This window comes from Solanum lycopersicum, chromosome 10 (assembly GCF_036512215.1).
Source record: "Solanum lycopersicum chromosome 10, SLM_r2.1".
Lineage (NCBI taxonomy): Eukaryota > Viridiplantae > Streptophyta > Magnoliopsida > Solanales > Solanaceae > Solanum > Solanum lycopersicum.
Genome location: NC_090809.1, coordinates 48,976,580 through 48,995,074, shown reverse-complemented (window position 1 = coordinate 48,995,074; position 18,495 = coordinate 48,976,580). Strand labels below are relative to the sequence as shown.

Below are 18,495 nucleotides of genomic sequence, written 5' to 3'. Positions count from 1 at the left end.
ATTATGGTGTTCCTTTGTTTTGTGAATGTTGTTAGATTTTCATTTTTGGATATGGAAAATGCACAAGTACCCCCCTCAACCTATGACCGAAATCCCAGAGACACACTTATATTATACTAAGATCCTATTACCCCTGAACTTATTTTATAAGTAATTTTCTACCCCTTTTTAGCCTATGTGGCACTAGTTTGAAAAAATTAAGTCAACCATCCTTGGCCCCACAAGATAATGTCACGTAGGTCGAAAAGGGGTAAAAAATTACTACTAAAATAAGTTCAGGAGGGTAATGGGACCTTAGTATAGTATAAATGTGTCTCTAAGATTTCGGACATAGGTTGAGGGGATACTTGGACATTATCCCTTTTTGGATATACTTTCAGAATTTTAGGTAAGCATCATCCATTTTTTTCATTCTAATTTTTGGATATACTAACATGTTTGTTCTTTTTCTTGGTATAGGAATTTATAAAAGTAACTTGATCATCAACAAAGAAAAAAAGTTGATTGTCGAATAATGGTTGAAGAAGAAAAGTTTTGAGATTTTTTTCTAAAATTTATTATTATTATTATTATTATTATTATTATTTTGTCTTATAATTTTAATAATTTCTAAATAAAAATATTGCTTTCAGTCGCTTTAAAACGTGTGTGGTCTTACATTTGTCCAACTCAACCATTTTAATGTCGTATAAGCTTGGTCAATAATCAGAGTGGTTTAGAAAATAGAGTTTAATCGAGTTTAAGGGTTCATTTGGCAATGTAATAAGTAGAAGGATTCAACTGACAAACGGAGCCAAGTAGAAAGGTTTATTGCGCCATTACTTTATATGTTCATCAATTCCTATATTTTGGGGATGAATTTCTACCTATGATTTGGATAATATGGTATACTTTTGAGGTTCATTTTCATATACTATATTAATTAGAAATAATATTGTCACTACAATAATTAGAATCAAACGTTGTCCATACATGACAAGTCCGAGAGATACATACATACATACAACATTCAAGAAACTCGATGGTGAATTGGTCATGACTACCATTACACACAAAATTAATTATGTAGGCTGGAATTGCATAAAGAAACCAATGCTCATTTATATGCTTGTTTGTTATTTATTAATGGAAAAATATTGTCTATAATCAGATTATGATTTAGTATGCTGAAAGATCCATTTATGTTAATTGATCAAACACTCCTAAGTAGGTGTTGGCATGTCGATAAAAAAATAATTTGTGTTTATTATGGTTTTCGTTTGCAAACTCTATCTATTGATCACCTTTAAATGCTGCCTTTTCAGAATGTTGAAATGAACCACAAAAGAATGGATTTTCTTGCCTTGGTGATAAATGTAATGTGTGGAAATTTTTTATGCAAGTAGTGCAAGTGAAAACAAACTCCTATATATACCTCTAGAATATATACATTGAAAGTTTTATTTGTTACACTTTATTATGATATTATAGTATTTGCTCTATTTATTATGTTTAATTATTGCACAGATAGAATTTCAAAGACATATCACAAATTAAGTTGTTAAGACTTCTTGTGTGTTGATTTGATAATAGTTTACATGCATCATCGTTTCACGTCTGCAATTTCATATTCATATTATACAAGATTGATAAAAAAAAAACTCTCAACTTTCTTACAATTCAAATGTAATTAAAAAATTAATGATAATAAATGCAAATAATAATATTGACAATATATGTTAAAGGTATTTAATTAAGTCTCTACCTTATATAGATGTGGCATATATTGACAAAATATATGTTTTAGTTAGTCGTATACAAAAAATAAGGAAAAGTAGAGTTAATTCTATATTTAAAAAGATTTCCAAGATTACCCAAATTTGTATTTTTGTAATTGAATCAAATATTCCATATTTGGCTTTAGTCCACACTTGTTACTTTATATAAAATCAGTTTCCATGTTGAAAAAAATGTATATATAAATTTCTTTTGGCCAATATTATTCATCAATAAGAGAAGAATGGTGACCAGTTTTCTGTTGTATTTTGTTTGTTTTCTGATTTTTGTTACAACAGAAGGTCTCCTTGTTAATATCACTATACTTGAAAGTGCCGTTGCAAAAGGAGCTGGTGATTTTCCTTTCCTTTTTTCTCTTTTAAATCGATTTTTGTGGGCGAAGAAAGTTTCTGGATTTGGACATGGAATGTGTATCTAACTTTTTACGAAACACAAATAACAATTTTGAATGTTGTGTTTATTATAGTTTGCTTGGATGGAACTCCACCAGCGTACCATCTTGATAGAGGATCAGGCTCAGGAGTGAATAGTTGGGTAATATCACTTGAGGTTAGTTTTTTTTTTTTTTGAATTAATTAAAACTCCTTTTTAAAACTAAATTAAATCTCTAACAACTTATTAATTTAAAGGGAGGTGGATGGTGCCAAAATGTTACTTCTTGTCTTACAAGAAAGAATACCAGGTTGGGATCTAGTGCAAAAATGGATCACCAACTTCCTTTCTCTGGGATGATGAGTAATGATCCCAAATTTAATCCAGGTAACTAATCTTATATTTCTATATTTTACATATTTCATTGATAGAGTACTGTACGCAAATCGTATATTGTTTAATATGCATCACTTTATAAAATTGTTTTCTATCGATAAAGTTTTTAAGTACTCTATGCTCACTAGATAAGTAGAATTACACGAGTTGATTACGAAAATAATGTATTTTTCTGATGGAATTATATATAGAGATTTGATTAATTAATACAATTTTGAAAATTGTAGAATTTCATAGTTGGAACAGAGTTTCCGTTAGATATTGTGATGGCGGATCCTTTACGGGAGATGTTGAAGCAATTGATCCTGTAAGTCATATTTTGAATACTATATTAATTCTTCAGAGCTCCCAAGTTTTTATTTTTTTTACAATAAATAAATTAAAACTTCAATTTTGACAGGCTACAAGACTTCATTATAGAGGGGCAAGGATATTCAAAGCTATTATGGAGGAATTGTTGGCCCAAGGAATGAAAAAATCTCAAAATGTACAAGTCATATACATATATGTTATTTATTGAATTCACTTTTTTATGGTTACATGCATATTCATGTATAGCATAACTATTTTAAAGTGCTAAAGTTTTACAACATTATTGCTATAGTGATTTATTCTCGAATAAAAATCAATTATCTTTTTATTTTTGAATGTTAGGCTATACTTTCTGGATGTTCAGCGGGAGGATTGGCAACAATTTTGCATTGCGATAATTTCAGAATGTTATTACCAAATAATGTTAAAGTTAAATGCTTTTCTGATGCTGGTTATTTTATTCACCGGTAATTATTCTTGTTTCTCAGTTCTCATTGATATATTTGTAATTCAATTATAGTTACTATTCATTTAATTCTTCATAGTATTAACAAATTAATGTGTGTTATGTCTAGCAACGATATTTCAGGGAAACCGTACATTGAACAGTACTTCAATGATGTTGTCACTTTACATGTACGTCTCTCTCCACATTTTCTTTTTCTTCAAATAAGTCTTTGGTAAAAAAAATATATGTCAATTATTAATCATTATTTAATAATTTTCTCTTAAAAATTGAATACTACAAAAAAAAAAGAATACATTTGAACTTATTTTGGTCTTGAATGCTAAGTTGACACTTATTTTGGAACAAATAGAATATTATTTTGAAAAATGTATTCTTTTCTTACATTTTATTTTATTTTTAATTTTAGGGCTCAGCCAAAAGTTTGCCTTCGTCATGTACTTCAAAGTTGAAACCAGGCTTGGTAAGTGTAGTATAATATCAAGAAGTAAAACATCCAACATGTTTTTTCAATCGAGCTCATCGCATGGGACGGACGTCTCAAATGAGAGTTGGAATTTAAAATCTACTATTTAAATGGTGCAGTGCTTTTTTCCAGAAAATGTGGCTCAACAAATTAAAACGCCACTTTTCATCATAAATGCAGCGTATGATCATTGGCAAGTGAGTATGTTAGATTTTTAGTACCATTTATTTTGTGAATGGTATTTGATATATTAATCTTTGAATTAAGGTAAGAAACATTTTGGTGGCTCCTGGTAGTGATCCTAAGGGTGCCTGGACAAGCTGCAAAGCTAATATAAAAAATTGTACACCAAATCAGCTCAAAATACTTCAAGGTGAGTAGTATTTATTCGTCAATATAATATAATACCCATCCCATGAACACTAGGTGACACAGAGTAATAATTTTTGAACAATATTTTTTATATAGGTTTCAGAAAGGATTTTTTAAAGGCATTGGATGGGCTAGGCCCATCTTCAACAAGAGGATATTACATCAACTCTTGCTTTTCACATTGCCAATCTCAACAACAAGCCTATTGGTTTGGCCTCAATTCACCTAGATTATTCAACAAGGTAGTACTAATTGGAGTAGTAGATGATTTATCTATAAGTTCACTCCAATTCAGAATATTAAAGTCGTCGTTTTGTTTTGTTACAGACTATAGCTGAAGCAGTAAGAGATTGGTTTTTGGAGACAGATCAATATCGACATATTGATTGCCCTTATCCTTGTGACAAAACATGTGTTGTAGACACTGATATAACTACTTCACAATACAAGTTATCCTGGGATTAGTTATGTTGGAATAATAAGTTATGCTACTCATGGATAGCGGGGGCAGAGTTGATAAACACCAGTCATTGGTGATTAGCAATGAATAGTGAAAGTACATCTCTACAAAAATCTTGTATGAATAACATTTAAATGATTCTCTTTAGATTTCTGTTATAAATCTTCATTTATATTTATTTGAAATCTTAGTCGTTATAGAATAAAAATAAAAAGACCTAATGATTGAGATTTAAATGTTTAAACTTTAAAGTTAATGCCTAAAACAGACACTTAATAATTGAAATATAAATAACTAAGATCAAGATCTTCATTAGTGTATAATATGAAGTCATAGCGGCCTTATAGATTCACTTATAGTCATACATGACATACTATGACCAACACATCAAGCAGTAGTTCAAAAAGAGAGTTTGATTGTGTCTGAAATGCGAGAAACAAAGAGCTTTCTTTAACTAATCCTTGAATCATTGACAAAGAGGAAAGTTGAGGTCCAAAGCAGAGATATTATAGTCAAGACGCTACAAAATGCATTAGGAGAAAAGAAGTATTTGCTTGTCCTGGATAGTTTGTGGCGTGTTGACTCTACATCATGGCATGAGCTCATTGCCACCTTGAGAGGAATCAATACATCTTGAGAAAACTGCATTCTCGTGACTACTCATATTAAACAAGTGGCATCCATAGTATCAGTACATCTTCATATGTTGGGAAGATTGATTGGCAAGATCATTGTTGGTCCATTTTCAAACCAAGAGCATTTGTTGATGGGGAAATTCCAGAGGAAGTAGTGAGCATGAGAAAAAGGATTGTTGAAATGTGTCAAGGTCTACCATTGGCTGCAAATGTATTGGGAGATCTCTTATGCAACAAGGAAAAACATGAATGGGAGGTGATTCTTGACGACAACTCCCGTGTTGCAGGTTAATATGATAACGGGAAAATAGCTTAAAGAAAATCCTAAAACTCATCTATGATTATCTACATCTCCACATCTGAAAAAGTGTTTTGCTTACTTTGCCATTTTTCCAAAAGATTTTGAGTTTGAAAAGGATCAACAAAATCCAATTCTGGATGGCAGAAGGTTTTCTCCGTCCATGTCAAGAGGCCCCTGTGATGGAAGACGTTGGGAACAAGTTTTTTCAACTTTTATTGCAAAATTCATTGCTGCAAGATGTTAAGCTAGATGAGCAAGAAAATCTAACACATTGTAAGATGCATGATTTGGCTAGAGATATTTTAAAATCTAAACTATTTGATCCAAAGAGCATTGGAGGAGAAAATTTTTCTCAACTTCAATACTTTGGATGAGACTCACCAAGGAATCAAATAGATAAAGATAAATGAGCCAGAACGTTTGTGCAAACTGTCCTGGAGAAGCAATTATATATCTGAAGATATACTATTGAGCTTTAAGTTCTTGGGAGTTTTCAATTTGTCCAGTTCAGGAATCAAGGTGTTGTCAGCCAAAATTGGCTAATATACTTGAGATATCTTGATCTCTCCGACACCATGATCAAAGTCTTGCTCAAATCCATTTGCAAGCTCTACAATTTGCAAACATTTAGAATCAACGACTGTATTCACTCAAGAAGCTTCCAGAAGATATGGCAAATATGATAATTTTGCGACATATATATTACAACTATCATTACCAATCAAATCTTTAATTTGAGGTTTGGGGTTCAAATTTTATTGATCAGTTTCAGATGCCACTTAATATGGGGCAATTGACAAGTCTTCAGACGCTGCCATTTTTCTACCTAGGCGTAAAGAAAGGACATCAAATAGAAGAATTAGGTCGTTTGGAAAATCTTAGAGGTGAATTGACAATCAAACATCTCCAATTAGTCGTAAATAAAGAAGAGACTCGAACAACATATTTATAGGAGAAACCAAATATCTACAAGCTGGCATATTTATTGTCCCATGATGAATCACAAGACTGCGAGATCAATGATGAGCATGTGTTAGATGGTCTTCAACCGCACCCAAACTTGAAAACCTTAGCAGTAGTGAACTATTTAGGAACTAAATTTCCTTCATGGTCCCGTGAAGGATTGCTACCAAATTTAGTGTGTTGAAATTAAATGGTTGCAAGAGGTGCAAAGATATTCCATCGCTTGGCCATTTGAAGTTCCTTCGGCATCTTGAGCTGATAGGATTCCTTGAATTGGAATCCATCGGACTGAAATTTTATGGTGTTGATGTTAATGATAATGGATCAAGCAACAATAATCGTAATATCCAAGTGTTCCCATCATTGAAAGAACTAGTGTTGAGGAACATGCGTAACCTTATTGAGTGGAAGGGAGATGAAGTTGAAGATTACAAAGTGTCCATTGTTAAAAATTACTCCAAGTCAATTTGAAATCCTCCGTGAACTAAGCATTGAAGGAGTTGACAGTGAAATGCCATTGTTGAACTTGTGTAGGTGTGGGGACACTTGCACTGGGATTCTCTTCCCTCCTATCAGTTTATGCAGCTTTTTGACCTTATAGTGATCCGAATACATGGATTCGGAATTGAGGCTCTTCCTCGTACTTCACAACCTTACATCTCTTGAAAGATTTAACACTAGAGAGGTGCAAACGGCTACAACATGTAGATTTCTCAGATGTCAGGCCCAAATTACGGTATGTGGTGATCCGTGATTGTCCATACATGGTTAGAAGTTGTCTCGGATGGGCTTGGAAACCTTGTTCCTTTGCGAGAGTTACGTTTTTGGAACTGCGAAAAACTAGAGAATCTACCATCCAGAGATGTCATGCTACGCCTCACTAAATTACGGAACCTGCGAATTAGTGGCTGCCCACAGTTAGAAGAAAGTTGCATCAAGGAGTGGCCCAAACTCCCAGTGGTCCAACATTTCCCATATTCCAAAAATTGAAATAGGCAGGAGGAGTATGCAGGACAGAGGTAAGTCTCGGTTACTAATATTATTTTCCATGAATTCCTGAAAAGAAGTTCCGCGTGTAATTTAATATTGCAAATATTTTGACATTAAAAAAATACAAAATTGTGGATTAGTTGCATCTGTGTTATTGCTTTCAACATTCTACTTGTCCACTTCAACTGAATTGTTCAAGTATGGTATAATCTTGACATGATTTAATCATGAAATATATGTTCATGCTAGAACTAGCCAAATCTCATGAGCAGCAGGCAATCGCGTTAGGTAAATTTTCATTTTAGAATCAAGTCAGAATCCCATGATATGATTTAATCATGAAATTTGTGATTTTCGCATTCCTTTTTTCTCATAATATAATTTTACTGTTTGACGAGGTTTGTTATGTTTCAAGGATAAACCAACACATTTATTTTGTATGAAGAACAAAATCTTCAGCTATAGACTCTGAACACTTTCACGAGTATTTGGGTTTCCAAGACCTGAAGTCTAACATCAAAAATGTTAGGAAGAGATGCATTATAATTAGTTCGATTGATTTGGTGCTTCTTTCCATATAATTCTTCTTTCCTTTCTCATTTTGCCATGACTTGATCAGTCCATATAATCCAGTGGTTCACATTGATATGATAGCGGTTGCAAATTTAGCCCTCGATCTTCACTCATACAATAAATTAGATCAACTGTACCATTATTGTTAAGATCTCGTAGAAATTATAACTTCACATTAATGTGCTTGCTTCTTCCATGTATTACTGAATTCTTGGATAGTTGTATTGCTTAACCGTTCACAAAAATCTTGCTGGTAGCTACTGGCTGCTTTAATTTCAACTCCTCCGCAAGTCTCCTCAACCAAATCGTTGATAGGCACAAGCAGTCGTAGCAACAGACTCGGCTTTCATTGTACACAAAGTAACAAATGATTGCTTCTTATATAGCAGCGACCCGAACATAAAACCATAATCACTACAACAAAAACAACTTTTAGCGACAATAAGTATTTTGACATTAATAAATAGTGTTAAAGTCTTTATCGGTATTAGTTATGTGTCATTAGAAGCAATGTCGCTCGAGGCTAAGAGTGTTCTTTATAATATGTATTAAGATTGTACTATAAATGAATTTAAAATGATCAAGTGAAAAAAAAAGTTATTGCTATAAATGATAAATCCGTAGCGGCCTTCCCTTGACCTACCAGTATTCCAGCACACAAGTGCTCAATCCTATGCATTTAAAGCATCATGTTCAGAGACGCGCTCACCTGTTAAATTGAAATCACGTCCAACATAACCATTGTAACACAAGAATCATAACCATGAATAACAGGGACATTCAGACATTGGAATACATCTGGATTATCTTGAACTTGAATGGAACTAGTAATCAATTCCCTACATGGAAAGTGATACATAGTGATGGACACCTGTAACAGAGTTAGTTTTGGCATCCATTCAAGTAATACTGCAAAAGGAAAAAGATCAAGTTTTAATCATACTTGTTTTCAACCAATAGTCATGGAAGGCAGAGATTAGGATCTTCTTCATCTGAATCAAACTCTACCTGCAACAAGTCAAAGGTGCAACCCCTATTAGTTTTATATGGACCTTATCATAAAAACATTTACTTTGACGGAGAAAATTGATTTTTTATAAAAAAATAATCCATGTGATAAACCTAGTCATAGTTCGAAGAAAAATTGTTGCTTTGTTGTAAGAAACAGCAAGAGAAGGGTTCCACTACTTGGTTCTGTTTTTCAAATGAAAAACTCACATTTTCATCCTTAAACCACTTCCCATGGCCATCACGCTTCCAGCCAGCAGATGTGAACTTAAGCTCCCTTTCTCGTCGTTCCTGGTTGTATGCCTGAGATATGATAGTTTGATTTGTTGTCACTCCGATCTGAACACACTGACTACTTCTTTGATTAGCTAGAACACTTGAAGTATCAACCTTGGTACATTTGATCTCATCCCCTTGAGAAGCACTACTTTGTGCCAAATTTTGATGAAGTACATAAGAAGCAGCTTTCCTTGTGCATCCAATCAATGGTTTGCTTGCTGATCTACATAACTGGCTGGATGTCAAGGTTTTCGAGGTGGCAGTATCACATTCTGACAAGGCTATTCTCTTGTTTATCTCATCTTGCCTCCCTAATTCTCTTTCTCTAAGCCTTGTCTCTTCTGCTCGATGGCTTGAACCTTTGACATGTACCTACAGAAGCTTTCTGATTATCAGGGTAATTGTCACAGAAGAGAAGAACAAGCATCCCGAAGTTGAGTATTTTAACATGAGAATTTTATTTTTTATCAACTAACAAAATGATAAATGATTAAAGTACATCTATCAATGAACATAACTGCATATTGATCCAGATTTTGGAAAATCGTAAGAATGGATGATGTGTGTCAGTATAGGATGTCTATCAATTAAACACAGAACTTCACTAGTCGAAGACACTGATCCAAGGAAGTATATGTCTTTCATCAACTGGGGAACAGTAAAAAATCTGAACAGAACCTAGTCAATTTTTCTTTCTTTGTTTGCAAGCAGGAAGCACCTTAGAAGAGCGTGTGGCATGATTAAGATAGTCATACTCTACCTATCTTCCATGGCTCACTTGGACCTAACAAAAATTCTTTGTCCAAAGAAGCTGCTTCTGATAATTGGGAATTTACAAGGAAGAAGATGGTAGGAGAACAAGCATCACCAGAAGTGAAGTACTATAATATGAGAATTATCCTAATACATCATCTTACAATGAACATATGACATATATGTTGTATTCATGCATTGAAAAATTGTAATATGCATGCACATTAAGTCTACAGTTTGTAGGCCGATTAATCATAAAACTTCACTAACTAAAAGTATCTGGTCCAAAGAAATAGGGGTTCTTCCTATTAATCCACTCAAACATGTTCTTCTACCATTGAGAGTAAGAAAAGAAAAAGATTTTTGTGATGTTGGCAATAAGGTGCTTTCGGATGAATGGATGAAACTTTTTTTCGTTGGGAAAAACGCAGACCTTAAAATATTTACAGTCAAAATAACAACATCAACATTTTTTACGTGAAAACCCTACTAAATAATGGAAAAACCATGGACCAAGAGGAACAATTAATGTCACTATAGTAAGGAATTTTACACAAGATAGTCACGAGTACAATACTCAAAGTGACTACTACACACTATTACACTCAAAAGAAATAACCTCTTTTGATTTCCCAACTTACTAAAATATCGGTTACATTCTATTTTTCCTTCACGGGCTATTTTCTATTTTATATTGTCACGACCCAAAACGAGTCGCGAGTGGCACCCACACTTATCCTACTACGTGAGCGAACCAACCAATCTAAACCCCAACATTTCAAACATAATAAACAGAAAAATAATGCGGAAGACTTAAAACTCATTACCGAAATCAATAACCAACTTCTAAAACTCAAAACTTATCATTATCCCCAAAATCTGGAAGTCATCATCACAAGAACATCTATCCTCAAATTACTAAGTCTAAGAGAATCTAAGAAACTAAAATAACTAAAACGATAGTCCATGCCAGAACTTTAAGGCGTCAAGACGCGAAGAAGAAGAGCCAGTCCAAGCTAGAAACAATAGCTCACCCTGAAATCTGACGTGATGAAGACTGGCTAGAGTTGCGATTGAGTTGAGAACGACGGTATGTTTGCTGCACTCCACAATTATCAAAAGAAAACATACAAGTAGGGGTCAGTACAAAACACGAGTACTAAGTAGATATCATCGGCCAACTCAAAATAGAAAGCAATATATATCAGATAATATCATAACATCAACTACAATACTCAACAGGTAGCAACAACAAGTACAAGAGTCATTGATAATAACACCAAGTACACCCATGAGGACACAAGCCTACATACCATACTCATTTGGGAAATAGGTTCATTAAATTGAGTACATTAACCTCATTCAAGATTCATTCTTTTTACTATCCTGGTGTCGGAACGTAATAGTCCGATCTCTCCAATACTACGTGTCGGTTCGTGACACCCGATCCCCCTAATACTACGTGTCGGTTCGTGACACTCGATCCCCCTAATACTACGTGTCGGTTCGTGACACCCGATCCATTAACACTACGTGTCGGTTCGTGACACCCGATCCATTAACACTACGTGTCGGTTCGTGACACCCGATCCCCTAATCTCATTCTTTTAGTTCATCAAGCCTTCTTTTATATCAAGGCATCATCATTAACAAAGAGGGTTTTAGGTTTAAGCCTCACAACCTTATCTTTCCAACCCATTACAATTTCATAATCACATCATGCAAGCACACAATTAAGCATATAGAAGACTTTACAATACTGCCCAACACATATCATTCGCTATTAAGAGTTTACTATGAAATAGCATAAAAACCATAACCTACCTCCACCGAAGAATCGTGATCAAGCAATCTACTTTCCCACAGCTGCGTTCTTCTCTTTCTCTCGCTCGTTCTCTCTTCCTCTTTCTGATTTTTTCTTATTCAAACTCTTTTTCTTTTACCCTAATTACCATATAATTAAGTGTAAAAGATGGTAAAAGTAATCCACTATTTATTCTAAGGTTATCTCCTTTAACCCCAAGTAATTGAATTATTAACATTCAACCACTAACTTTATAATTATAAGCAGGAATAGTCCAAAACGCCCCTTACAATATTTAATAAAAATCTGACCCCAACAGGGTTACGCAGCCTGTGACGGCCCGTCGTGCCTGCGACGGTCCGTCCTGCTGCTTCCGTCACAAAGTTCAGAGACTCAATTCATTAAAGAGTCTGTGACGGTCTGTCGTGCCCACGACGGTCCGTCCTGCCATGTCGTCGCGAAGTTCAGAGAGTTGTTCTCAGTACCCAAATTTCCAGAATCTCAGTGTTTTGGAACGAGACCCCCTCGACGGTCCGTCGTGCCCATGACGATCCATCGTGAGGTCCGTCGACTCAGACAGTTATTACCAAAAATAAACTCTACAACTCAAAACGACTAAACAGGTCGTTACATCTATAGTCTCTGAAATACCTCACTTTGCTCTCTATTTGGGTGTACTTATGAGAGAGCAACAACTTTCAATTTGTACAAAAGATTGCCAACCATTTAGAAGGCTTGGTTACTTGAAATTTGCACCTGCAAATTTCAACATTTGCACTGACCACTCAAGACACCTTTTAAACATTTATCGTCAATCAAATTTTTCCAGATCTTTCTAACCTTTGACATTAAGGAAAAGAAAAAAATAATCCAAGTAATTTAGCGCATGGAGATGGACCCCACAATCTCCCCCTCCAGTCTCATACATATCTCCATCTTCTTAGAGAGAGGTCAAGCAGACAAGTTCTTTGGATAACTCAAGCTTGTCTTTTGGTATTATCTTGGTCAGCATATCTATATAATTTTCACTTGTGTGGATCTTGTTGACATGAAATGATTCACTCTCCACTTGTTCACAAATCCAATGATATCTCATATTGATGTGTTTTGTCCTTGCATGATACATGAAATTCTTGCTTAAATCTATTGCACTTTTGACTCTAACAATAAACAATATACTCCATATGTTGCAATCGGTGTTTTGGAAGGAATCGCTTAGAGCCATATCATCTCTTTGTCAGCTTTAGCAACACACTTCTACAACTTTCACTTTCATGATATAGCTCCCTCGAAAAAGTAAACAAATATCTAATAGTTGATTTTCTTTTACCAAGATAGGATTTGATGCTCCAAAACAGTAGCATTCATCTGAGGTTGAAAAAGAGAGCATGGTTAGATTTCCATATTCATCCATCTCATAAGTTAATGGTATGCACTAGACTTGATATTGCTCACGCAGTTGGTGTTATCACTAGCTTTCTCAACAATCCCAAGAAAGAGCATTGGGAAATTGTGAAGTAGATATTCAGGTATCTAAGAGAAAGATCGGATGGATGTTTGTGTTTTCGAGCATCAAATTCAATCTTGAGGGGCTATACAAATGTTGATATGGTATGTGACCTTGATAACAGAAAATCTACTACGCAGTAGATATTTGTTCACATTTTTTTCAAGGGGATCTATATCATGACAATCAAAATTGCAGAATTGTGTTGCACTGTTTACAACTAAAACAAAGTATATTGCAACTACTGAAGCATACAAAGAGATGATCTGACTCCAGTAATCCCTTCAAGAACTTGGATTTCAACAGATGAAGTATTTGTCTATTGTGGCAGTCAAAGTGCAATAGATTTGAGCAAGAATTTCATGTACCATACAAGGAAAAAACACACCAATGTGAGATACCATTGGATTCGTTAGCAAATGGAGAGTGAACCATTTCACATAAAAAAGATCGATACAAGTGAAAATCCTACGGATATGCTGACCAAGGTGATAACTGATACCAAAAGACAAGTTCAGCTTATGCAAAGAACCTTTCAACATGAGTTCTCCCTAAGAAGATGGAGATAGCTCTTTCTAGTGCATGACATTGGAGGAGGAGATTGTGGGGTTCATCTGCGTGTGCTAATTTACTTGGCTTATTTTTCTTTTCCTTCATGTCAAATGTCAGCAAGTTGTTGAGTGCACAACGCATATGTTGAAATTTGCAACAACAAATTTCAAGTAAACAAGCCTTTTGGCTGGCTGAAATGATGGACAGTTTTTTCTATAATTAGAGAGCCTCTGCTCTTTCATAAGCACATCAAAATGGAGAGAAAAACATTAGAGAGCAAAGAAAGGTATACCATAGATTAGAGAATAAAATAGTTTGCGAAGAAAAATAGAGTGTGACAATATTTTAGAAAGGTGAAAATCAAAAGTGGGTTATTTCGTTTGATTATGTAGTTAGTTATTTGGAATATTGCACTCATGACTATCCAATGTAAAATTCTTTACTATAGTGATATCAGTTGCTCCTCTTGGTCCGTCGTTTTTCCCTTATTTAAAAGGGTTGGTGTCATTATTTTCCCATTATTTTGACTATGAATACTTTTGTGTTAGTCCGCGTTTTCCCGACATTTTTTCCATCAAAACACATCCTTAGGCCACTCAAGTACAGTAAAAAAAAGAAGGAAACAATTTGGAAATCATCCTTCTTTAGTAAAGCTAAAAAGAACCATTGACAAGGCAAATGTTCATATCTCCAACTAACTAGGATTTCCAGAAATCTGATGCAAAAACATCCTCTACTAAATTTACATGTCCACAAATTAACATTATCAGTGAAGTGATGTAACCCCTATTAAACAAGCTCTACATAATCTAAATTCAACTTTCTATTAACCACTGGCTAATCTGAAAGCTTCTCCTTCCAAGAAAATTGTAATGGAGGGACGTTGAAAAACAATGAGAAGCAGTACATACTCTCTTCTTCTCAACGAAAACTACCAGCATGCATGAGGTAACTAAAACTTGTCTTACTCTTTAGCGGCTTAAATTTGTACTTTAAATTCGTACAACAGTTGAATGACCTGTTAAGATTGTGTTGTTCATTGGGAATTTAAGAAGGGAGAACATATATTGAACAATACCGTTTATGCCCAAAAGGTATGAAGTTAGAATAATCTATTGCAAAGTTGATTCACTCTCCTACTATTTCATCTCATATTTGGTTTCAAATTTTTTATAAAGTACTTTAAAAAAAAGTCATCCACATCAATTTAAAGTTGGTCCATCAAATTGTAAAGCACATGAGGTTAAATTTCGATTTCTTTAAAAGTTCCTAAATGAACCTAATTCATTCTAATTTCATCTAAGGAGTTATCATTGTTATAATTGTTGACTACATGCAAATCCATATAGTAGTTTTGGCAATCTTAATTTCTTAGTTGATTGGCTACTTGAACTTTCACACCTTGTTGTTGGTGAGGTTTAGATTCCCCCACTTTGCAATCCCCTCCCTCATTTTCCATACTTCACCTACCACTCAAAACAGTTGATGGAAGATCAATTTTCGTTAATTTCAGAAGATATGATAATGAAATGACCAAAATCAAAATTAAAAGATACAATCGGAGCAAAATTAGGTTTATGTTTTACGTACAGAGAGCATGAGGGGAGTGTCGAGGACCGGACGGTGAGAGCAAACGATGCAGACGAATTTACCGCTGGAGAGCTTCTTATAAGCAGAAGAATCGATGTTGTCAACCATCAATTCATCGACTCTTCTCTTCCTACATTGCGCTTCCCTCGCCCAGCTATCTCCTCCAAACACACTCATGGTTTCTTTATCCCTCCGTCTCCTCTATACTTCGCCGGAATCTATTAATCAACTCTCTTGAATGGATAACGTGAATAATGAATACTTACCGATACCGGAACCGAATCACCGGTAAGAATCCAATTTAAAGTGAAATGAAATGTGAGACCCGAAACACTGGCCCAAAATACTCCCTAAGATTCAAAGTAATCATTGTGCATTCGGTTTTATACTAATTAATTTGGATCTTTGAGTTTTTGATTTTGAAAACGAAAAATTGTATATATAATAACAAATTAATAACCTAAAATAAATGAAGTAGCTAGGGTTTGATTTAATTGTGCTCCATAGCAAACGTTTGCCAAAGTTTGTTAGGCGTCTCTCTCCCAAAAATCTCGCTCGCCACTCTCCCATTCTCGCTCGCCTCTCTCGCTTTATACACAGAAGTGTATAAATTCTGTTTCTGTTTTGTATAAAGCGAGAGAAAATTGTATATACACATGCAAAAATATATATCTTCGTGTTATACACTTAATTATACAATTTACAAATATTTTACTTCAATTCAATTGTAGACAAATGCAAATTTTATACAAATATTGCAGAGGAAAAGGCCAACGAATTATACAATTGCAGTTAAATACAATTTTCTCTAGTTTTATACAACAGAAGTGTATATATTGTGTTTCTGTTTTTGTATAAAGCGAGAGAAAAACATATATCTTGTTGATATACACTTATATATATGCAATATACATACATTTTAATTCGATTCAATTGTATGCAAAGCAAATTTTATAAAAATATAGTAGCGAATTATACAATTGGGCATTATACAATTGCAGTGAAATAGGATAGCGAATTATACAATTGTATATGTATAGCGAATTATACACTTTTGTGTTTGCTATGGAACGCAATTATGCAAACTTTGCTATAGCATACAAATATGAATTTTTTGTTTGCTATATGTGAAACTTGCCCTTTTAAATATAAGTAACTTTATCTGAATTAAAATAAATTTAGTTTGATTTGATTTTTTTCTTTTTTGCTTGGTTTTTTTATTGGTTAATTGGTTACGTCAATATATATATATATATATATATATATATATATATATATTATTGTGTTACGTCAATATATATATATATTATTGTGTCATTCTTCTTCTCTATTTTTATTTGTTTGTTATTTTGTACTAATTAATTCACGATATTTTTGCAATAATATTATTATGACACGTTAGTGGTTAGATGTAGACATTATTTCACACTAATATTAAGAGGTTGAATCTAAAACGTATTCGTAGTCAATCCTGACAAATTCCTTTTAAAATACACTCATTTTTTCTTACATTATGCTTATTGTAAAAAATCAGAGAGATTAAAGAAGTTTCTTCTATTGATCAAAATTGAGAGAGTTTACACAATGAGGATCAGACACTGCTTTCTGATATCTTGTAACTACCTTTCTAACAATATTAATAAACTAACTAATTATATTCTTATCATTCTTTACCTAAATAATTTCTTTTATACTATCTTCAATACTCTCTCTCTCAAGCTAGATGTATTGAAAACATTCAATCCTCCTAGCTTGCCCAACAAAAAATCATGTTGAGACCTCCTTAATGCTTTTGTCAACAAATCAGCATGCTGCTCCTTGGTATTTATATAACTTATCTTTATTAGTCCTTGATGCATTCTTTCTCTTATAAAATGACAATCGATTTCAATATGTTTTGTTCTCTCATGAAACACAGGATTAGCCGCTATTTGCATAGCTGCTTTGCTGTCATAATGTATTATAGTTGGTTCATGTACGTCCATCTTTAGTTCCTTGAACAAATTGGTCACCCAAACTATCTCAGCTGTTAATGCAGCCAGACTTATATATTCTGCTTCTGCAGAACTTCTAGAAACCGTATTCTGCTTCCTAGATTTCCATGCTATCAAAGACTTGTCATACTTCAGTATGTAGTCAATCACTGATCTCCTACTATTGAGATATGCAGCCCAGTCTGCATCACAGAATTCAGTAAGTTGTGCTTATTTATCAGAATTCGTGAATATTCCCAAACTTGGTCCTGCTTTAATGCATTTAACTACCTTTAATGCATTTAACTACCTTTAATGCTGCATTCCAATATTGGCTTTTTCATAAATTGACTTAGACACTGGACATAAAAAGCAATATCAGGCCTCGTATTTGTAAGATACAACTTCCCAATTAATCTTTGATATCTATTCATATCAGTAAATAACTCAGTTGTTTCATCCTGTTTAAAATCAACACTTATCATTTTCATGTTACACTCCAAAGGAGTTAATGATGGTCTACATCCTGACAGTCCAGCATCTAATATCAACTCCAATGCATATTTCCTTTGGTTCATAATGAATACCTTCTTTTGATCTACAGAACTCAATCCCCAAAAAATATCTCAATTCCCCAAAATCTTTGATTTTAAAATGATGGTGCAGGATCTGTTTGGTTTCTTGTATCAATGTATAATCATTTCCTGTAATCAACAATTCATCCATATATACTAATACTATCACTAGTGTTAATCCCTTCCTCTTTGTAAATAAAGCATAGTCCAAAAGACTTTGTGTAGATCCCGATGCCAACATAGCATCTGTAAGCTTTGTATTTCATTGTTTTGATGCTTGTTTAAGACCATATAATGATTTCATAAGTCTGCAAACCTTATGTTCCCCTTGACTTGTGAAACCTTTAGGCAACTCCACATAGACTTCTTCAA

The 18,495-nt window shown here is 33.9% G+C and overlaps 2 protein-coding genes across 9 annotated transcripts; one reads left to right on the top strand and one right to left on the bottom strand.

The window, feature by feature from the left end:
- The first annotated feature begins 1,745 nt into the window (after window positions 1-1,745).
- On the top strand, window positions 1,746-4,805 carry LOC101244626 (pectin acetylesterase 8-like). Its single transcript, XM_069290163.1, has 12 exons — window positions 1,746-2,108; window positions 2,243-2,325; window positions 2,406-2,535; window positions 2,772-2,851; window positions 2,945-3,031; window positions 3,199-3,323; window positions 3,432-3,492; window positions 3,732-3,785; window positions 3,908-3,985; window positions 4,056-4,161; window positions 4,257-4,402; window positions 4,488-4,805. The coding sequence occupies exons 1-12, from the start codon at window positions 2,000-2,002 to the stop codon at window positions 4,623-4,625; spliced, it is 1,197 nt and encodes a 398-aa protein (XP_069146264.1). The 5' UTR covers window positions 1,746-1,999; the 3' UTR covers window positions 4,626-4,805.
- A 3,032-nt stretch (window positions 4,806-7,837) lies between these two features.
- On the bottom strand, window positions 7,838-15,932 carry LOC101248526 (uncharacterized). Of its 8 annotated transcripts, XR_011211963.1 has the most exons (6): window positions 15,576-15,921; window positions 11,157-11,221; window positions 9,481-9,741; window positions 9,301-9,393; window positions 9,026-9,090; window positions 8,600-8,953 (listed from the first exon to the last, which is right to left on the bottom strand). XR_011211963.1 is itself a non-coding variant. In XM_069290245.1 (5 exons), the coding sequence occupies exons 1-4, from the start codon at window positions 15,750-15,752 to the stop codon at window positions 9,043-9,045; spliced, it is 579 nt and encodes a 192-aa protein (XP_069146346.1). In that variant the 5' UTR covers window positions 15,753-15,892; the 3' UTR covers window positions 8,077-8,953; window positions 9,026-9,042. The 8 variants fall into 8 exon arrangements, 5 of the variants coding, with proteins under 5 accessions (XP_069146346.1, XP_004248741.1, XP_010327455.1 ...); XR_003243950.2 differs by lacking the exon at window positions 11,157-11,221 and adding an exon at window positions 7,838-8,496 and having other exon boundaries at window positions 8,792-8,921; window positions 9,301-9,741; window positions 15,576-15,932; XR_003243949.2 differs by lacking the exon at window positions 11,157-11,221 and adding an exon at window positions 7,838-8,496 and having other exon boundaries at window positions 8,792-8,953; window positions 9,301-9,741; window positions 15,576-15,902.
- Window positions 15,933-18,495: the final 2,563 nt, after the last annotated feature.